The 24,171-nt window shown below is 34.7% G+C and overlaps 1 protein-coding gene across 1 annotated transcript in view; it reads right to left on the minus strand.

Moving 5' to 3' along the window:
* Positions 1-764: 764 nt before the first annotated feature.
* LOC125411770 (vomeronasal type-2 receptor 116-like) overlaps positions 765-24,171 on the minus strand; it is a 28,922-nt gene continuing 5,515 nt past the window's right edge. Inside the window, exons 2-6 of the mRNA XM_048452091.3 lie at positions 15,308-15,599; positions 14,229-15,041; positions 12,637-12,864; positions 8,070-8,193; positions 765-1,669 (exon numbers count right to left, since the gene is read on the minus strand). Coding sequence (XP_048308048.1) covers positions 765-1,669; positions 8,070-8,193; positions 12,637-12,864; positions 14,229-15,041; positions 15,308-15,599 — 2,362 coding nt within the window. The remainder of the gene's footprint in view (positions 1,670-8,069; positions 8,194-12,636; positions 12,865-14,228; positions 15,042-15,307; positions 15,600-24,171) is intronic.

The following is a 24,171-nucleotide window of genomic DNA, read 5'->3' on the forward strand; positions in this document are numbered from 1 at the left end:
AGTAAACCAGTGTTCCATTCAGTGTTTTAAAAATTCAACTCTAAAAATTATTTTAATTTCAAATAGGTGAATTGTGATTTTTAATGTGTTATTATGTACACATCTGAATGTAGGTGTTCTTGAAGGCAGAAAAGGGCAACACTTTCATTGGAGCTATTGTTATAGGAAGGTATGAACTGCAAGTTGCGGGGAATGGATAGTGAACTCATTTCCTTGGAAAAAGCACACATGAATTTAAATATGAAGACACCTTTCATCTTCCTCAATATCATATATATATATATATATATATTTATCATACATTTCTCTCACTCTCTCCCCCCTAAATTCTACTCCTCTAACACCAAGGATGCAATAGTATTCTCTTTTCTTTCCCCAAAATAGGGAATATTAGTTTCAGCATCTGATAGCAATATTTCAGTCTACTAAAAGATTTCTCTGTAATCATTTGCATTCAAAGTCCCACATTGACTCATCTATGAACAGAATTATTTAGCATTTATTTCAAATGTTACTGGGCAATTGTGAAATAAAGGAAAACATCCCTTATGCACTAACAGTCAAAAATTGAATCTTATAAAGTTAGTGGCTTTGTGTATCATTATAGATGACAATGTATAGAAAAGTAATATATATGACACTGCTGTGTCTCATCATAAGAAGAAATGATAAAAATCATTAGCCATTCATCTGTTAGCATTATATTTATTAGGTGACTCTGTACCAACACTTTAGTTATCAGTTACAATTTATGAAATGTGTGTTCAGGAAGATGTTTTCTCCCTTAACTTTCGAAGAGAATTTCTCTCTGGTCTTAACAAAATTATGTAACACTTGGGGATAAAAATGCATCCTAGTAGGCCTGCACTGGAAGCCAAGATAGACAAGGCCTCTACAGCCACCATTATCTTGCCCTTGGTGCTGTGGTAGACAGGAAGAAAGGTGATCCAGACACTGCAAAACAACAGCATGCTGAAGGTCAGCAACTTGGCTTCATTGAATGTGTCAGGGAGATTCCTGGCCAAGAAAGCAACAATGAAGCTCCCTAATGCAAGGGAACCATGGTATCCCAGGACACAGTAGAATGCAGTAACTGAGCCCTTGTTGCACACAATGATGATCTGGCCATGTTCAGAGTGCACATCTTTGTCAATAAAAGGAGGAGAAAATTGTAGCCAGACTGTACAGAGAATAATTTGGATGAGCGTACAGATGGCGATGATGTAGTTGGGTACACCAGAAACCAGAAAATATCTCATCCTTGTTCCAGGGACTGTGACTTTGAAAGCAAGCAGCACAGTTATTGTTTTGGCCAACACAGTTGAAACAGCCAGAGTAAATACAACTCCAAATGTGATTTGTTGCAGAACACAGGTAGCTGAGTTGGGATGCCCAATGAAAAGCAAGGGACACAGGAAACAGAAGATGAGTGAAATTAACAAGATGTAGCTGAGATTCTGGTTGTTGGCCTTCACAATTGGAGTGTCATGATGCTTCACAAAAATCCCAAGAACCACCGTTGTGAATGCAGAAAAGAACAATGCCATCAAGGTAAGTACCATTCCTAAGGTGTCTTTGTAATTCAGAAAGACCACAGCTTTTTGAATACACTGATTCTGCTCTCTGTTAGCATACTCACTCTCTGGACACCTCACACAGTTATCCACATCTGCTAGAGACAGAAAAGCATGATTAGGACAATGTTGGCCATTTATTGACAGAGTATATTAATTAAGTATGTTGAATAAACTTTGTGATGTATTCTTTGCTGATAGTGTAGTTGAGAGACACTGCTACATAGCAATGCTTTCACTTCATAATACTCATTCATTATCATTTTGTGGAATGAAATAAAGCAATATGTTGTCTAACTATGTGTTGATGACACCATTTTTATGTTATCAGAAACAGATATTTTCAGTACTTTCTGAATGATATGATGAATTGGCTAAAAGTAGTGAGTTGACAGAGATTAAAATAATTAATCATTGTATTGCACAGAGTGTAATTTAATATCTCCGATACCAGTGTTACTGAAATGCTTCCTGTCTTTCTGTCAGTTTTATGAATGCTTTCCCTTAAATAGATGATGATTGTGTCTTATATTTGGACAAGTTATGTGATACATTTTCTAATATGAATCTACTAGCCCAAACACACTGACATAGAAGAAACAGGAACAGAATCTGTAGGGATTGTTGGAGTATGTTGGAGTATGTAGCACACAACATACTAAGATCAAGTTCTCAACCAAAAGGAGATTGATTTGTACAAAGGGACATTGGGAAGGAAATAAGAGTCAAAGACAGAATATAGAAAATGGATAGGAGTAAATCAACAAGAGAGGAGGGAAGGAGGGTTTTTTTCAGGGAGAACATAGCATTGACTCTGGTTTGAGGAGACAGGCATGGTCTAAATAAAAATAGCAGTTTATAAAAGTAAAAGAGGAACCCCCTGACAGGATAAATAATTTAACTTTCATTGAACAGGTTAATTAGGACAATCACAAAGTACTTTTTGCTAGCTAGATTTCAATACTTTGATAACTGATAGTGAGCCTTGGATGGAATAAGTGACCAAATAAGGTATTAGAGCTTGGTAGCTAGTTTTAGGAATATAGTAGCCATGGTAGTGTTTCTGCTGATGTGAAGAGAAACCAAGACCACAGTTACTCTTACAAATAAAAACATGCAAATTGGTTTTCTATAGTTTGGAGGCTCAGTCCATATTCTCATCCTGCGACGTGTTGATATGGAGGCAGACATGGTGCTGGAGCAGGAGCTGAGTATTCTATATCTTTGATCCATAGGCAACAGGAAGTAAATGGTCTCACTGGTAATGAACTAAGCATATGAAACCTCAAAATCTTCCTCATCTATGACATGTTTTTGTCAATGAGACTACAACTACTCCAAGAAGTCCACATCTCCTAAAGGGCCAATTACTATCACTGTTGAAACTATAACTGTAATATATTCTTTAGCCAGGCAAAGGGAGTGAGCAAAAAGGGCAAGTCTTGCTGAAATCACGTTTTCTCTTCTCAGGCTGCCAAAAGTCCCTTCAGAATCAGTAAGTTGTATTGTGTGTATCTACCTGTGTGTGTACATGTAGAATTATCACTAGATCTCGAATATCAGAGTCATTTAGTTTATATGGGGGAAGTAGGAAAATGGGAATGAGATAAGATAGTTATATAAACACATTTTTGTTTTAAAAAGCAAAATATAATTAAATAAAATATAAAAATGTTTTCACTTGTGTCATAATCAGGCAGTAGGTATGCTTTATCTTGAGAATTATAAGAAACTGTAAACCAATCTTGAAGGTAGAAACTGCTGTACATACTTAGCATTTAGATCCCAACATCTTGATCCTTTCAACTTTGGGAACAAACAAATACCTTCCTTCTTAATAACAATTTATTTGAGACCAAGATTCTTTAAGTGAACTCTGGTATGAAGTATATATTGATATAACACTATAAGTATGAAAACAAAAATATTTAGACAAAAATGGTAATACAGAAGGTTTGCTTTGAAGATTAGGATTGCATTCATACAATATAATCTTCACCCTGGAAAGTTTAGGAAATATGATTCCAATAGTTTTGAATGTTGGATAAAAGAGTGAGGATGTGCTTCTAGATTTTAAGCATTTTTTGTCTAGAAAGATGAATTTATGGACACATATAATTATTTAATTTGTGTAAGGTACTAGAACTTTATCCCAGTTATGAAGAGAATATACTGATCTTGCAGAATACCTTAGTTCAATTCCCAATATCCATATTATGTGTCTCGCAATTGTTTATAATTCTAACTACATGGGGCATTGGATGCCACTCACATGCACTTGCAATTGTATACACATAACTACCCATCTCACAAATATACACATATTTAAAGGATTAAGAAAATACATTTGTTTAATTTTTGTTGTATTTATTGTTGAAATACCCTTTATTCTTATAAATTTTTATATTTAAGACAATTTAATTGCAGTTTGTTTAATTAATTTGGAGTATGCTTTATGTGTTGTGTGGGACAATTCTATATGCTGTCAATTACGTTTTAAATAAACACCGTTTAGCCAGTAGCCAGGCAGGAAGTATAGGTGGGACAAACAGACAGGAAGTACAGGCAGGTCAATGGGAACAGGAGAATTCTGGGAAGAAGGAACCATTCCTCCCCAGTCCTGTCCAGATACCGAAGAAGGAAGATGTGCCCTGCCCTGATGGGAAAGGTACCGAGCCATGTGGCTAATATATACTAGAATAATGGGCTAATATAAGTTATAAGAGTTAATAAGATTGGCCTGAGATAATGGGCCAATCAGTTTTTAACTTATGGAGACCTCTGTGTAATTTCTTTGGGGACTTACCGGCTGTGGGACCTGGTGGGAGGACAGAAACCCCAACAAGCAAGCCCTCATGTTACGTATGTGTAGGCTTATAGAGATCAGAACACAATCTCAAGGAGTTGGCCCCCAATTTCTACCACATGGGTCCAGGTATGAGCACATCTTTAACTTTAGTAGCAAGGGATTTAACTTGTGAGTCATCTTATCACTCATAAATATCCTTTATAAACTTTCATCACATAGGATGACAGGCAACAGGGAAGAAAACTATCTATCTGCCATTTTTCTGTAAGCAACTCTAAACACTCATTTGACTGATATGAGCTGTATAGGAGACAGGACAACTTGGGTAATTGTGGCTAGTTGCTTTCACAGGAAACAATTTAAATCCTCTACTCTGGCTTTACTGTGTGCTGTATGTAAAAATAATGATTGTAAGACTCCATATTTTCTACATCATGTGCTAGCACTGATTACACTTCCCTAGATAGCAAATCCCAGTGATCTTTGAAAAATGGATCTTTGGTTATTGCTTTAAATCTTCAGTCTAATAATTTACAAGTAGTGATTTTTCCTCCTTATTAATCTTATGGAGTACTTGAAGTTGGTTCCCAAGATACACATAATAGAGTATAATTACTTTGATGACCTAGTCTCCTCTCCATTGATTTTTGCAAATATATGATGGCTATAAACTTATAGAGTGACATATAGAGACATGAAAATTGAAAGAAAATAAATATTATTGAAGATTCATGACTGGCATAAAATTTATATGTAGTTTCAGAATGTATTAATTACTAGTAACAAAATTGTGAAGAAACAATGTAGAAACATACACTGTTGTATGACTGTCAAAACTTTTTATTTGAGAAATGGCCAGTTAATATAGACTTTCAATGAATCAATGAAGTATGCCATGGTATGAAGCATGATTAATAAAAACACAGGGTCAGAAATTGAAGTTTAACCTGAAGGTCTGAAAATCAAAACTGCAGTCACTGACTGTAACCTCAACCTCAGTTTAAAATGGCTATCCTGTCTTCTGGAATCTCAATAGAGATTTTGTTTGAGAGATGTCACCCACCATTTTATATTCCCCTCTAGGACTGGGATTAAAGGCATGCACCACCCAATTTTTATATTATCTAGGGTGGCTACTAGGATTAAAGGTGTTTGTTACAATAATCTTGTCTGTAAGGCTGAATAGTGGACTGTTCTACTCTCAGACTTTCAGACAGTTCATATTTATTGAAATATAATTGAAATGCCTTTATATTTCCCCTTTATGTCAAAAATAATAAAAAGAAGGCAATTATTAAGATAATAAAACTATATACAATAAGTACAATGACTATATACAATATGTACAGGAAAGGAATATATCCACAATATTGAGTCCATTTGAATTTGACAAGTTGAGACAAAATATTTTGTATATATACTATTTTGGTGAGTCCAAAGGCTTACACCTAATTTACTTTCAATTAGTGAATTATTTTGCCACAAAGAGAAGCCATTGACAATGGCACTGGGTCTTGTTTCGTCTGCATGTACTGGCTTTTTGGGATCCTGGTCTGTTTGGATGCTCACCTTCCTGGACCTGGAGGGACGGGGGAGGAACTTGGACTTCCCACAGGGCAGGAAACCCTGACTGCTCTTGGGACTGGAGAGGGAGGAGGAGAGTGAGTGGGGGGAGCGGGAGGGTATTGGGAGGAGGGGAGGAAGTGGAAATTCTTATAAATAAATAAATAAGTAAATTTTTAAAAAAGACAGTAAACTCCATGTGGAATTACTTCAGTGCCCATTATCTTCTCTGAAGTAGATTGATCTGCTATATTCTCCTGAACAATTGATAATACTAATTTTCAAGGACTAGAAATTTGCATTACATTGTTATCTGAGCTGTATAGGTACAATACCTTGAACAAGATTCAAAATGCATGTACAATATGTTTTAATAAAATTAATAAAATTAATTGTATACAAAATTTGTATACAATATACAAAAGTAAAACCAATGTAAAACATTTAAAGATAATAGTTGCTTTTAAAAATTAGAATCAATAATCTACCTTTTTACCTTGTTATATCTATATCCTTCCTTTTTCTTTTCAGAGTAGATTCAATAATCTACATCTCTACTTTATCATTTTTCTATCTTTTTTCTCTCCTTTCTTTCTTTGTTTGTTTGTTTTTTTAAGACAGGATTTCTCAGTAACTATAGAGCCTGTCCTGGAACTCACAGAGATCTGCCTGCTCATGCCTCCCATGTGCTGTGATTAAAAGCAGGCACCACTACAGCCTGGCTTTTTTTTTTCAAAATAAGAACCTTGAATCTAATTTATTTGTTTAGCTTTTTGTCCTGAACATTAGCCATAATAACTTGAAACATATGTTTTAAACAAAAACAAATATCCATAATCCATTTGGGGGATTGGGTCTTAGTTTTCTATGCTACATCGTGCTAATTGGGGGTTCTGGTAATCTTTTGGTTACCAAAAGAAAATTCATAATTATGGTCAAGTACTTATTGGAGTATTGTGTGAGGCTGGATCATAGCAACCAGAAGTCTTGAAGCTGTTCTGGAATTAGAACTCAGAAAAAGCTGCAACAAATATACTCTGAAAGGTTAAATCATCTGGGTCATCAATTCCCACTGGAGATTTTTCAGGAAGACTTCCTCAATCAAACCTCATTTTTCTTAACCCAGAATGAATCCACAACCACTCACTTCCTTTGGAAATAAAAGTAAAACCTCTTCTCCAAAGTAACATATCCTTTGTCTTAAATTTTGAATTCGAGTCATTTTCAAAATATATAGATTGGATCAATCCAGCAGCATCAATAATCAAATGTCTTTTAGAAGGTGTTGCTCCTTCCTCAGAAGTCAAACAATTCAAAGACTACACAATAGCATACAGTACCCAGGTTCTCTGTGTATTTTGGATCTTTACATGGAAGCTAAGACAGGGCAGATGGGAGCTGGGAGCTTTATTTTTTCTCCTGAACCCAGGTGACTAGAGTTGGGTCCAGCTCTTCGAACAGGAATTCCAATCAATCAGTGTCCTGGGCTGGTGACTAAAAATCATCAAGCAATCATAATTTTCATGAATCTTTATCCCCAAAAAAGTTTGGTGCCAAATGAAGCATGATTAACAAAAACTCAGGGTCAGAAATTAGGGTTCAACCTGAAGATCTGAAAAGCAAAGAAGTCAGTCACTGTGTCTTACCTTAACCTCAGTCCAAAATGGCTATCCTGCATTTCAAAATCTCAAAAAGATCTATCTCTGAGAGCTGTCTTCCCCCATCATATATTTCTCTCTAGGGCTGGGACTAAAGGCATGTATCACTGGGATTAAAGATATGCACCACCCGATTTCTATATCAACTAGCATAGATACTGAAATTAACTGTGTATGCCATTGTGGCTACTGGGATTAAAGTTGCCCATTACAATAATGTGGTCTGTAAGGCAGACCAGGGTACTGTTATACTCTCAGATCTTCAGGCAGTCTTTAATAGAAATGACACTACAATGATACAACAAGTTACTTAAAGTGACCTTGTTAACAATCATAGTCCTATATAAACTGACTTAGGAAAGTGATATATTTCTTAAATTGACTTTTGGACCATTTGATCATCCCATCATGGCTGAGAGAAGATCTTTGTGATGTGAAGGGTTTATCTCATTACCAAACACTCACTCGTCTCATTAGAAACTTCATTTTGTGGGCAGGGACTGCAATCAAAACAGCAGGCTGCCATTCCCTCCTGCAAGAATTTTCTGTATCCAGGACCACAATTCAGACTGCACACAGAGGGCGGCATCTGTGAAAAATCGGACATGATGGTGTCAGGAGTTTTACCTTCTCATTCTATGAGTATATTTTATTATTATGTTGAAATACCAATAAGTTGATTTTATATACACCAAAGGAGTTATCAGATTAAACTTAATATATTTTATAATACCAGGCAGAAAAATGTATGGAAGCAAACTGATGTAAATTTGAGTAGCTACCCATACCTAGAAATTTAGGAGGAAAAATGGGTTGTTTGATTTGAATAAACACTATAGAGCTTGCAAGGTGGTTTTTCTTTTTAATTTTCATCACCTTGACACAAAGTGCATTAATAAGTTAGAGAGAACCTTAACTTAATTATTTCTTTCCTTTGAATTAGCCTTCTGTCAGATTATCTAAGCATTATATTAATGGGTAATTGATTTAGGACTGTCCTGTCCTCGGTGGGCAATGCTGTCCCTAGTCAGGTCTGTATGAGAATTCAGAGACAGCTATATTCCTCCAGGGTCTACAATTTAGTTGAGGTCTCCATATGCCTTCCTGCCTTGTCATTTCTTTGCTGTAGTTCACGAGCCCAATCAATGCCCTTCAAAATGATTTTGGTCAATATTTAATAACAGCAACATCAAAGAAAGCTAAGATGAATGGACATCTGAAACAGGGAATTATCTATTTAAATTTCAGATGGCACCCATGAACTCAAAAAACAGCACTGCAAAACATGACATAGTGTAAAAAGAAAAAAAAGATAGCTAAATAGGCAGAGTGAGCAAGGGCATAATTGTTATGTATTGAGCTTCAAGGAATGGTGTTTCCTGAGGTTTAAATGCTATAAAAGTCTGCAAATATTTGGGGAATCTGAATAAAAGTTTGATTTTGTAAAAATTTCATTGAAGTGCTTTCTAAAGTTTAAAATAAAAGAGCTTTGTATAAACAAAAAGCTCTTGATTGAGATCTATACACTGTTTTAGACATCTACTGATTGTTGTGTGCTCACTCTGCACCCTCTGTTTGGAATTGAGTTATATGTGAAAACCACAGTGTCTCCTCTGCATTGGTTCTTTCATGTTCTCCACAAGATGATTAACTACACATCTTCCTTTTTTTCTTGTGGTTTTCTGGAAACAGAGTCTCAAATTGTATTGGTAGACCTCAACTCCCTAAAGTACGCTAACTTAGATCACACAGAAATCTGTCTCTCCTGCCTTTTGAACTCTGGGCTTATATATGCATGCTTCCAATGGGCATATTTCTTTTCTTCTTTTCTTTATTTAATTTTTACTACTTCTTTTTTGTACTTGCTAAGATATTAAGGACTATTTTCAAAAAGAGTAGAGAAAATGGCAATCCTTGTACAATCTCTGTTTGGTTTTTTTTTGAGCCAGTGTCTGTTTATGCAACCCTAGTTTACTAAGACTTGCTATGCAGTCCAGAATGGCCATAAACAGATAGGGTTTTTACTACCTCTGCCACACAAGAGTTTTGATTAAACATACACACCAACACATACACCTGGTCTTAGTTAGGATTTCATTGGAAATTCTTTGAGTTTCTTTTCTTGTAGTACAATGTTGTGATGTAGGTGGGCTTTCTGTCTATGTGTTATTTTCATTGGTTAATAAAGAGACTGCCTTGGCCCCTTGATAGGACAGAAAATTAGGTAGGCGGAGTAAACAGAATAGAATGCTGAGAAGAGGGCAATGAGGCAGACGCCATGGAGTCAGCCACCAGGTCAGACATGCTGAATCTTTTCCGGTAAGCCACCACCTCGTGATGCTACACAGATTATTAGAAATGGGTTAATATCAAGATATGAGAGTTAGTCAGTAACTAACTCTCTAGAGATAATAGGCCAGGCAGTGCTTAAATGGATACAATTTGTGTGTTGTTATTTTTGGGACTAAGCTAGCCGTGCGGGAGCCGGGTGAGGTGAAAAGCAGGCCTATCCACAGCTCCTTACTACAATGTTGTCAATATGATTGTCATAGAAATTTTTTTTTAATATAATCAGGCTGGAAACACTGAGTAATAAATGGAAAAGTAGACCTTATTAAGTCAAGATGGGCTCCTTCTATTGTATAAGAATTTGTTTGATTTAATTTAAACTCTCAATGAATGCTGAACTTTTTGGTAATAATCATTTCCACACATATTTGAATAACTATGTACACCTGTGCTTGAGTCTATTTCTGTGCTACATTTTCTTAACTAATTTACATATGTTGAACAATCGATGTAACCTTGGAATAATATCATGTTTGTCACAGAGACAGATCATTCTGTTGTGTTGTTTACTTATATTACTCAGTGTTTAGTTGTAAATATTTCATTCAAGTCCAAGAAATTGTGTAGTGTCTGATGTTCTTTATTATGTCTCATTTCCATAACATTCCTTTTCTCCATGTTTACAGAGGGATCTCTTCATGTTTGTATCTGAGGTTTGTTTTTGGATGCAGAAATGAATGTTTGTTTTACAAACCAAAATTGTGTTGTTGTGCATTATGATCAGACAATATGAAAATTAATATTTGGTTTGAGAATAATTGGCTAATTGTTGTTCATTTTGTGAAAGTGACATATACTTTTCTAATAGTTGTTTTTCTGTCTAGTTTTCTAATGATCTCATTGTCTTGCCTGACCACATATTTATCTTAGTTTCCAGTGTGTAGGAGTTCTTCAAGTGTCTTCCATTGTGGTCATAAATTTTTATAAATTAAATGCATTAATGAATATTCATTTTTTCATTACTAGTTATGATTCTCTCTATATATATTGCCATTTAGTTTGTTCTCTATATGATCCAACAACTGCTACATAAAAATGGGAAGTCAAAGAATACAGAATGTTCAGTAAACACTTCAATCCCAAACATGTTGGTTTATTATAATGCCAATGAAGGAATGGACTTTCTAGCAAGGTGAGAGTCAGCAGACAGAATACAGGTTTCCTTTTTCTTTGCTCTTGTACTTACTCATTAGTCGATTGTAGCCATAAACAAAGGACATTGAGCCTATATTTTGTGATCCTAGAGAACCTAAGTATAAGGTGAACCCAAAGAAAAGCATATATAGATCCTCCTGGAAGTTGGAAGCAGACAAGATCGCCAGGCTAAAGAAAGTTGGGGGCATGGGGTTGTACATGGGATGGTAGGAAGGAAAGATGGGGAGAGAGAAGGGAGAAGGGGAGGATTGGCTAGAGCTTAGGGGAGTGGCGTGGTTGAGAGGGCAGAAAGACAGATATGGGAGCAGGGAAGAAGATATCTTAATTAAGGGAGCCATTTTGGGGTTGCCAAGGGACTTGGCTCTAGAGTGGTTCCCAGGTATCCACAGGAATGCCCCTAGGTAGCCGGTATTCTTTCAGTGGATATTTCTCCATGCTCAATTCAGCTTGGAAAGAACATACTTGAAAAATCATTGTTCCTCCCTCAATAGATATGTCAGTCAGTGACTATACCTTCAGTCCATATGTTTTATTCCCTAATAGTAACTCTGCTCATCACTCTGAGATAGAATATTATTTTGTAGATTTCATAATGTCTGGGCTATCTAATACAACTTCAGATCTAGATTGATGAGTTTACTGAAATTAACTACTTTAAATTTCAAGCCACATAATACTGGTGTAGTATGAATCAGATATCTTAAAACCATCCACATCAGAATTCACACTTATAGCATACTTTAGACCCATAATGTAATTCATAATTTATAAACATTCAAAAGCCTTTTCTTTTACCACCAATATTTTCTCTCCACACAGATAAGGTAACTAGACACACACTCTTTGGTTTGAGTAAAATATGAATGAATATACAGGACCAAGCAATGTTTTTTTAGGTAGCAATTTCTTTAACATATATGCATCCATTGACACCACACATATCCATCTTACATAGACATATATACAAAGTATCCATATCTACTTAAAACCAGAAAGAAAGAAAAATGATTAAAGTTATAATTCATATAGTTATGAAAATATTACCTTAACATATGGTTCAATATGTTGGCAATTTAGGACCTGTTGGTAAAAAGGCTTAATAATAATTATCTAATAACTATTCGTGATTTGTATGTGTTACTTTTCTTTTCCCTTCAGTCTTTCAACTCCTGTGTCAAATTTCTGCAAAAAGGATGACAATCATTCTAGTCATCAGAATAGTACTGAAAGATCGTGGCTCTCTTTACTGGACACAATATAGAACAGTAGTGACACTAATTATACATTGTATATTAAAAATCAGAAAGATATTCTGAAGTGAAAAAATTCATTGTATGCGTATCTAAAATCCTCAAAGTATTAATGAAATGTCACATCAAAAATGGAAATGTAGAAAGATAAATAGAAAGCCAGAGAATGCTCTGTAATGGACTATTTATTTGCAGTAATTTACAAAACATCAAAAATCGATCCCATTATCCCCGTTACTGCTGTGTAATGCAAAATAATCCTGTTAAGTCAGACCCACCTGTTTACTTCCTGTTGCATGCTCTATCATGTCTTCATATAAATGCAGCTGTTGACCAGATGGAAAATATGAGCTAAACTCTCCTATTTTCACTTTAAGTACAAGACCATATGGGAAATTCCAAATCAGGAAAATGTCATATTCTTCCTGAAGTTTTTCTTTCTGGTTCATAATCACTCTGTCTCCAACTGGATTCGTGAATCGTGTTTTCCTCAGAAAGGAGTGCAGCTGAAAGAGACACACCATTCAATAACGTGTATGTCCTTTGTTGAATCCACAAAATGCATTTTATTTCATCTTAAAGGCAGTATTATTGATGGTATCCAGGGGAGAAATAACAATATATTAAGTGGACTAACAATATTTTCATGATTTTCCTAGAATTTAAGTTCTTTAAGAAAAAAAAACCGTAAACAGAAACATGGACATATATGCAGATATCAAGCACAGATATGAAACACACACACACACACACACACACAGAGAGAGAGAGAGAGAGAGAGAGAGAGAGAGAGTCAAATCTGTACAGACATGCATAATGCAGCTAATACATTTTATACAGACATACACATAGATGCCAACACTCACACCTGAAAACAAAGCTACACACAAGGAGACATATGTACCAAAACAGACACGCAAAAACAGAAACCTGCAAAACACATACAAGGTCCAGAAATACATGCACACCTTAATTTACAATTACACAAGGGAGATATTCAGATAAAAACATTTATACAGAGAGTTATTGACATAGAGGGACTTATACTCACATACAAAGAAAGATTAAGAGAGGCAGACAGACAGAAACACACAGAGAAACAAAGATATACATAAATGCAAGCAATATACAACAGGCAGATCAACACATATAAACACATGCATTGAAAAAATACATAGAAAGTTATTCACAGATACAAACTCCTATTCAGAAAGAGATTGATAGAAGACAAATTTATATTCAGTTCCACATATATATATATATATATATATATATACAGAAACACACATATACACAGCAATACAGATATGAATATTCTATTTACTACAGAGATACCCAGGCACACAAACATACAACAATACACAGGAAGAACCATGCATTCACACATATGAATACAAATGTATGTCCTTAACTGAATAATGACACTGTTTACTGTGTAATTACTTTCACTCAGGATAAGAAATAAGGTCCTAAGGGCCTACAGTGTGAGCAGAATCTGTTTAGAACAGTGTGAGAAATCATCTCATAAACTGATTATCACATATTTGACAATAAATATACAGGATTCATCTTCTCATAAGGAAGAGAATTAGGAGGAAGGACTTGGTTTACAGTATTAGAATAGGTGTGTTGATAGTCATGTACTCTAAACAAAATTAGTATATTTCCTTTTCAAATTGTGCCGTCTATACTATTGCTTTTGCATTAAGATTTATACAGCTTCGAGATTTACATAAGTACTGGGAAAAATTTCCAGAAATCTTACTATTTTATGAAATATTCCTCAATCCATTAAATTGGGACAGTTGAGAGACACTTAAAGGCTTTGACCTTGATGACATTAAATTTCATTCAAAAGAGGAAACACTACCTTCAAGCAGTGGGCATAATGTCCTTTCCCATTATCCATGTGTTGGTTATATACTTTCTGAAGAAGCATTTCATGAAGGGCATGGGCCACAGCATACACTGCATTATATATGTCATAACTCTCATCACTAAAGGCCATGTCTAAGGTCTGTGCCTTGAGCCATTGCAATGAGGCATTGGAAAAGCAATTCTTCAGGGTCTTACACATAGAAGCTGAGACGTTGCAGTTCAAGTTCATCCACTCCAGCCTGGGCAGGAATTCATCAGTGTATTTGAGAGGGTTCAATGTCTGGACAAAATTTTTTAAACTAGAAATTTCAGAATGGTGATGTGCAACAGTTATTTTCCCATTGAATGAATTAAGTGGGAATTCGTTCTTACTCGTAGTGACATCCCACTGTGATGTGGTGACCCATATTCTCTGTAAACCTAGAGATTCCCACCTTCTAAAGACCACAGCTAGAGTACTGTCTGGGTCACCATAAATGATAACTACGTTTGTGGATGATGTCATGATTTTATTATAATACACTTCAGCTCGTGTCAAGAATAAATGCATCTTGACTGGGATCATACTCACAAAGGCAAAGCAGACTGTATTTTTTTCCATTTCTCCTCTCAAATGTGTGAGAAATTGAGTACCCTGATCATTGTCTGAGATGACCAGTCCAATCCAGTTCCAGTTGAAGTAAAACATCAAAGAGATCATGGCCAGGGCTAAAGATGTGTCCTTGGCAGCCATCTGATACAGAGAGGGAAATTGTTCACGATTGCTCAGGATGGGATGGAAAGGTCCGTAGGTAATCTGAAGGATCTACAACATAGGGAACAACATGAGGTAGCACACACTCCTAAGAACTTGTAAACACATTTTCAGCCAAGAGTTCCTAAGAAGAACTCCTTATCTGTTACTTCTTTCCTCATCTCAGTTTCAAAAAAAGAAAATGAAGCTCCATCAAGACTGAATAAAAACCTTGAACTACACTGCTTATCATAAATTTGAAGGTAGTATCCTCCTCAAAATCTTTTTATCATATAGTACTTATAACAGCTGAGTTAGAATTACTTGCAAAGTCTCACTTGTTGAGGTTTGTAGAGGTTAAGGATAGTCCCGGCCATCACAGATGTTGCCAAATTTGGTCCTGTAAGCACCACTATGCAAGTAGTCTGTTCATAACAGGTATAATTAGGGGGAGCATTACGAGCTTCTTCAGAAAATTGCAAGTGACTATATAATTTTGTCACAGTTGCACAACCACCTTCTGGGCATTCAAATACGAACGATGAGTTTGGTAAAAGATCAAGATTCCTGTTGACTTCATCAATGGAAAACACTAAGGCCAATGCAAACTGCATGTTTTCAGTAGATTTTCTGCAAAAGAGTATGATGATTAATATGGACAGAGATCTACAGATCATCCTGTGTAGTCAATACACAGACTATTCTGAGCTGTACAGTATTCCCAACCACTGCCAATGCTGATACAAATGGCCTATGCTGTGAGATTGGAATAATGTAAGTTGCTGGAAGCTTGCAAAAGTTTTAAAAGTTCATTATAGTGCATCTCCCATAAATAAGATGAGCCATCAGCACCTTTCAAAGAGTGTGTTTTCAATTTCTGGTTTTTGAGTACTTACTTTAAAGATAAAGACAATGGCAGAGGCTTTAACCAAACAATAAACCTATTCATGTATTCACTTTGAAATCGCTGAGCAATGTGTGTAAAAAATTCAGGTGACATGTGAGCCTATGAGTTTATCATATTTTTTTTAAATTAACTGAATTGGATAAGACTCTCAAATAATGCCCAGTGAATGCACAATAGTCTGGACAATGGTTCTTCTGGTTTCAATTCTTTATAATCAGTGGGCATTATAGTTAACATATAACTTTGATCTTTGTGTTGTTCTTTTTTTTTCTTTCTGGTGTAACATGAGGACCGACTTGTTTGTGTTTTCCATCCCACCTAGTACCCCACAGCTGGAAAGCCCCAAAGAAAATCACACACAGGACTCCATAAGATTATAAACTGATTGGCCCATTAGCTCAGGTTTCTTGTTAACTCATATAGCTTATATTAACCCATTATTCTCTCTATGTTAGCCATATGGCTCAGTACCTTTCCCGCTGTCAGCTCACAAGTTGCTTCTTCAGTGGTCTGGACAGGAGTGGTGGAGAAAGCTTTCTGCTTCCCAGAATACTCCCGTTTTCTTTGCTCCACCTCTACTTCCTGTCTGGTTTTTCCGCCTATACTTCCTGCCTGGCCAATCAGCATTTATTTAAAATATGATTGACAGAATACAGACAATTCTCCTGCACCATTCTGGTTTATCTAATGGAGGTGTAAATCCTTTTTTAAGATTTATATTTAAATGAATTCAAATACCAGAGATGTATTTTATAAAGCTGTATATATGTGTTAACCAATGCATGTGGACAGTATTAATGCTTATGTAGGTCATAAATAGAAAATTGATTCCAAAGTTTTGAACAATAGTTTTCTATAGATTAGACTGACATCAAATGTACATAGATCCACAAGCCTCAGGTTCTTAGTACAGAGATTAAGATCATGTACTCTTAAGGTACATGTACATTAAAGTACATGTACATGTACCTATGTACTCTTCACCCACTTTATATTTACAGAAAATGCCATATATTCACACTGGGAATATCTGACCAATACAATTTAATAGCTTTGACTACCTTTCCTGTTATACTAACACAACAATAGCATCCTACATGAATTTCCATATGCCAGTCTAACATCTTTGTAAAATAGAAAACGATAAAGTATAAAATGTGAGAAAAATGGTTATGAGGCTTTTTTGTAATAAAAATAGGTAGCAAGTAAGTTGGGAGGCAATGATACCAATTTGTGTTTATGTTTTTGTGAAGAGCAGTAACTTCTGTCTTTTAGTTATTTCATATCATCTGACAAATAAACATCAATTATGTTTCTTCATTCTAATTTATTCACTCAGAGTAAAATAAATCTGTTTCCTACTTAGATATTGTACTACTCTGATGTCTTTATGTATTTACTTATACTTATATTTACTTATACTTATATTTTTATTTTCAAAATAAAAATAATTTTTTGAATATTTTTATTACCACACAGAAAAGTGTCATTGAAAATTTAAGTAGCACATAACAGAAATTTGAGACTAGATCTTGAGAAGCTTAAACACTAATATATAAGAAACATATATCTTAAACAGTTAGAGTATCTCAGTGGACTAAATTTCTGTGTTTGATAACAACTATTAATAATCCACAAAACCAAAATGTGTATAGTACCCACATTACTAAAATAGGCAGTTATAATTATCAAAATTACTGCAAGAAAATATAAGAGATTCAAGGGAAATACATGTCAGAAAATAAACAATTTAGATACAAAGAGAGAAGACATTTGTTTTTAAAATAATGGCAAAGATGAGCTAGTATGTAGCTGCTCTATTCCCATTCTTATGTTTTGCTAATTATCACACACCAGGGCTGTCGCTCAAGTAAGTGACAAGAGAAGTGACAATCGCACTTTTAAAAGAATTCCAGCGTATCATTCACAGTTCATAATTCCTTTTTGAGCAAAACTAGAGTGAACAAGTGGACTTTGAAATTAAATGTCAGTGATTTTACATGTATGTAAATGAGGTATGCAGAAATATGAACACATATGATGTTCACAATGGACCACTCTCTTACTTCCAGTCTTGATGTAGTTTCAGGATAATGGGACATCATGCAGATCATTCTTTGTATCTATGTGAAAACTCTTAACAGCTAGGTGTGTCACAAGTATCAGTTGCTCTAACACATGCTTTAGAACCTACACATTGATGAACATCCATCAGTTGATTTTACTCTATGGTCATTTGCTTGGGACCACTTACGATGATACTAATTGAAATAAAATGGGGTTTCATTTAATAAGTCCTGTCCTGCAACAGTGCTATAGAAACTATGAAGCAGATGGCTATATATGATAGAACACTGTAGAGAGTCCTTTCTTCAGTCAGCTTCCAGTCTCTAAAAAAATCGGGGTTGCCTATTGATGTTCAGGCAGTGACAACAGGGCAGAAAATTCATACCATTGTTTTGATACTCATTGTCTAGCCCTAATGAAATATTCATGATGACACTTCATACAACATAGAAAGTAACTTACTGTATATTCAAAATATTGTTTAAATGCTCTTCTTCCACAGGCCAATGCACTACTACAATGAAAGTGAGAAGGGGCAAACTGCTAACAAGACTCCATCCTATTCTTCATTTTGCTTTCTTCTCCAAAATCTCTTGGATAAAATGACACTGACCAAAAAAAAGTGGAATTATTGGGAGAAAAAAGAGGAAAATAATATTTGTCCATCTGTATATCTGGGCAGTGTAATTGTGAAATGCCATTCATATTTGCTTAACATATGGGCATCCTTGTATTCCCAAGTGCTTTTAAATCTTTGAACAAAGATACTTGTACATTCCTGATTTCTTTTATTTGAAAGCATTTTCTCACTCAATGTGATCTTTAACACTTTTCTCAGAGGCACTGCATCTGATGTCTAAAGCCCATGTTATGAACAAATATGAGGCAAGTTCAGGTTTTTCATGACATCAATCATCTTTGTAGAAATTAAAGCCCCTGGAGAATGCCATTTTTGAAAAAAAAAAAAGGTCAGATGACATTCTATCAACCTGTTTATACTAATGTCTTTAGAAATGTTGCCAGGAAATTTGTTAGGTGATTCCCAGTTAAACATGTATTATTGTTTCAAGAGCACTCACAAATTCAAAATGCATGGTTACACACAGAACATAGTATTACAAAGCTCATGTTAGTAAAATCAGTTTCATGCTTAGAACAATTGAATTCCAAACAGCATGAGAGTTGGACTTATGCTTCATCTGTGACAGGTACAGAATATTTAACCAAATCTTGTGCTTCCATTGTCTTGAGAACTAATAATCAAACCACCTACAGAAAATTTCTAAATTCCAATATTTCAAAACTATTCAGCTGATCATAGAACCATAGTTTATTTACATATTAAATTTTGATTTTAAATATTCAACAAAACCCAGAATGAACACTAGAAGTCACAAAATTTTATATAAAATATTTTCTATATCTCCTCTTCTGTTCAGAGACATCAAGGTTGATTTTTAATCTTGACTATTTCAATAACACTTTAAAAAATATGGGTAGACAAGTGTGCATATGTTTTAACAACTTATCTACTTTCAGAAAGATCTATAGGAAGTATGGATGGATCATAAGATACTCCTACATTTAATGACTGAATTAGCTGTATGCTTTTACCACAATGGGATACTTAGTTTCTACTCCCACAAAAAACATTGACAGTAATTCCCATAACTTCTACATACTAATTTATTTGGTCAATTTTGGTTTTTCATACTTACTGTGATGTGGGAATCCTGTCTTAACAAAAATTTTCCATTATTAGAACTAAAATATTTGTATATATTTTCTCACTCATGATGTCTAAAATAATAAAAAAGAGAAGTAAAAAATACTGGGTGCAAAGAAGAGAGCATTACTAAATTTTCATGTTGATCATAGCCTTTCTCTAGACTGCATCAATGACAGAGCAAGTCAATGATTCAACACAATCTTGCATTGGTTTATTAAATCTTTACCTGCAAACATGGTTGCCAACATAAATCCATGTAGGCAACTTGGATGTTGAACTCGCCAAGTCTCTCACTCTCTCATTGCCTGTTCACCATATCTCATGTCTTTCATATACCTTTCTACTTTATCCCAGTCTGCAACAGGAGCAGAATCTCTCAGCTCTATCATAGACTTCAGTGACCACCAGAATTTCAGATAGTCCACTCATCCTGAATGCCCCCCACTATCCACGTCCCTCAAATGTGATTGCCCATCTTCTAGTCTCCAGACGAGAGTGCTTCTCCTTCAACACTGTAAGATAGTCTCTACTTAGAGTATTGGAGGTTGACATTGATGGCCTGCTGTCATATAATCCCACATTTTGGTGCCCTACCATACCTACAATCCCAAACCTCCATGCAAAGAAGAGCCACAGCCACAGCATAGGGAGAGTACTCCTGCTGGACCAGAGGCCAATATTGCCACCAGACATTCATCCTCCAACTTGAGTGGAGATATTTTTAAGATCTTCAGGCAATATGTGATAGATGACAGAAGAAAAACAGAAGGTATAAAGCATGTTTCCAAAGATGAACTCATAAATAAACACCTAGGTCTATATTCACCACAAAACCAGATGCCTAGATACCAGGTTAAGTATACAATCAGCAACAGCCGGGGTAATATGTAACTCCTGATGCCATAATGCCAGCTGTCTTACTACAGCAAGCCCTGACTATTCCACCATTGCTGAAGCATAACAAACAACTTTAAAACCAACTTCATGAATATGATCAAGGACTTTAAAAAAGAAATTCACAAATACCTGAAAGAAATTGAGGAAAAGCAAACTAAAAATGTAGTAAATGAAATAAATTCCTTAAGGAAATCAAAGAAAACATTGACTTGAAAGAAGTGAATAAAAATGTTTAAGACCAAAAAGAGGCAATATAAACATAAATAACAAAAATGGAGGGAATTGTGCAAAAATAAAGTCTAGGCAAGCAAAGAGGAACTACAGACACAAGGATCCCCAACAGAGTACAGGAGATGGAACTGAAGATATGTAAGAAAAAGTAGAAACAATGGTCAAAGAAAATATTAAATCTAAGAAAATCCTTGGTACGAAGCATACAGGAACATTGAAACACTTTAAAAAGATCAAACGTAAGAATAATAGAAATAGAAGAATGAGAAGATTCCATCACAAATTCCTAAAATTATCTTTCCCGTATTACAGAAGAAATATTTTATAGTCTAGAAAAGTACCCTAAAAAGGTACAAAATCTACAAAATACTTAATAGATTGGAACAGAAAACATATGCCCTCACAAAATAGTAATTAAAATGTCAAATAAACAGAACAAAGAAAAATATTAAATGCTACAAGGTTACATCAAGTAACATATAAATGTAGACTTATCTGAATTTCCCTAGAATTTTCAATGATGACTATAAAAAACAAAATGTGTTAAATTGTCCAGCAGATGCCAAGAGAGCATAGATTTCAACCCATACAACTATGCCCTGCAAAACACTCAACCCTCAGTTACTGAGAAATGATATCCTTGATAAATTCAAATTTAAACAACATCTATCCACATATAGAGCATGACAGAAAGTACAAAACTCACACCTGAGAGGTGAATTACCTGAATGAAAACACAGGAAATAAAGAGTCTCTTCCGAGGAAAGCAAAAACAAGAAGCACACACACAAACCACCACTACCGCCATCATCACCATCAACAATAACAAGAAACAGGAAAACAGAAGTTAAAAATCACAGGTCATTAATATTTAAGTGACATCGGCTCCAAAATAAAAAGACTAAAAGAATGAACGTAGAAGAAATTCATCCTTCTGGAAATAATAAATATACCTCCAAAACAAAGACAATTATACCTCAGAGTTAATGAATGAAAAAAGGTTTTAGGGGAAATGACCTAGGTAACATGATAGTGAAGCATTTTTAACATCTAACAAAATATGCTTCAACCTCAAATGAATAGGAGATGATAAAAGTACTGTATTTTCATTATATTAGATATCCCAAAGATAACATTTCATTTCTTAACATCTATGTTTTAATGTACAGGGACTCACAAGTGTAAAGGAAGTATACCTAAAGCTTAAATCACACAATGACATTTAGACATTGATAGTGGGAGATTTCAATATTCCCCTTTCTCCAAAGGACAAGTCATCTGTACAAAAGCAAAGCAAAGAAGTACTCCAGGTAATAGATGTTATAAGTGAAAGAACTTACCAAACATCTACAGAATGCTAGACACAACACAAAAGAGTATTTTGTCTTTTCAGGATCTCATGGAACTTTCCCCAAAATTGGCCACATTCTCAGTCACAAAGCAAATCTCAAATGATGCAAGAAATATAAAATAACCCATTGTACACTATCAACCAAACAGAGATTAAACCTAAATATCAAGTTTAAGAGAAACACAGAAATCTTTCACACTTATGGTAAACAAACTCTGGGAAGAGAAAATAAAGACAACAATATTGAAATTAAACACCCTTTAGACTTAAATATATTTGAATACAATATACATTCAAATTTATGGGACAAAGTGGCAGCAGTGCTTAAAAAATCATTTACTTAGCATTTTACAAAAAATAGGTAAGATCTCATACTAGCAATTTAAAACAAACCTGAATGTTCTAGAACAAAAAGAAATATGGACATCCAAGAGGAATAGTAACAAGAAATAATTTTTAAAATCTGTATTTAATAAGTTTGATATAAGAGAAAAATAAAAATAGTCGAAGAAGCTAAGAATTGATTCTTTGAGAAGATCAACTAGAAAGCCAAACCCTAATCCAAACTAAAATAAAGATAGACTATCTAAATTAATAAACTCAGAAATAAAAGGGGAGACATAAAAATATATATCAAGGAAATCTAGATAATGATTAGGTCATACTTGAAAAACTTGCAATTACGAAATCAGAAAATCTAAAAGATAAGTATTTCTCAATGGAACTGTCAGATTAAATCAAGATCAGAGAAGTAATAGAAATATCCTTACAATTCCTCAGGAAATAGAAACAATCTTTTGGAGTCTTCCAATCAAATAAGGCCCAGAACCAGATGGTTTTAGCACAGAACTCTATCAGGCAGTCTATAGGAGTGATTACCAGGTTTCTTCAAGTTATTCAACAAAATAAAAACAGAAAATGTCCAACTTCACTTTATGAGATCTCAGTCACCTCATCCACAATCCACAAATAGTTCAACGGTGATAGAAAATTCCAATGAATTTACTTTTGAATATCAATGTAAAATACTCCATAAAATACTTGCAAACTGAATCCAAGACTATATCACAAAGATCATGACCAACTAGGCTTTATCCCAGAGTGTGGGGACTGGTTCAACATATAAAAATCAGTCAATATAATTCATTATATAAGCAAACTGAAAAAAAATACTACATCATAATCCCATTAGATGCTAAAATTCCTTTGACAAATTCCAACAGACTTTCATAAAAATAGTCTTTGGGAAAGTATGAATTTAGGAAACATACCTCAACATAATAAAACTACTTACAATTCTCTTAGAGCCAACTTAAAAATAATAGGAAAAAAACTCAAAAAGTTTCTATTAAAATCAGGACCAAGTCAAAGTTGTCTATTCTCTAGATGTCTATTGAACACAGTAAAACTTCTAGTAAGAGCAGTAAGACTGTCAAAAGAGATCAAAGGGTTATAAATTGAAAAGTAAGAGTTTAAAATATAGGTACTTGAAGAATATTTGATACCATACATAAGTGATTCTGAAAATTCTAGCACAGAATTCCTACAACTGATTCACTCCTTAAGTGGTAGGATACAATATTAAATAAAAAAAAGGAGCCCTCCTATTTAAAATTGACAATGAGACTACAAAAAATATCAGTTCAACAACACCCTTCATGATAATCAGAAATGATGCAAAAATATCTTTATGTTCCTATATAATGTAAGTGAAAGACATTTATATTGTAAGTTTGAAAGTGAAAGACTTTTAAACTATCATATTGCATTCAATATTTCCAAGAGTGACGACAAAGTTTGTGTTGATTTGAAGGTGTAGTTAGCTACTAGTTGACCAAAATTAACCACAGAAGTTTTGCAGGAGTGAGGACAGATAGTCACAGGAAGTCATAGTTGGAATCTAGAGAGGGACTTGACTCTTTGGATGGGGAAAAAAGGGATAGGCTGTCACTTGTTGCTTCTCAACTCCTATTCTGATCATTCAGGCTCTTACATTTATATCTGACACCTGAGTTTTTAT

This window comes from Myodes glareolus, chromosome 1, assembly GCF_982192425.1.
Source record: "Myodes glareolus chromosome 1, mMyoGla1.1, whole genome shotgun sequence".
Classification (NCBI taxonomy): Eukaryota; Metazoa; Chordata; class Mammalia; order Rodentia; family Cricetidae; genus Myodes; species Myodes glareolus.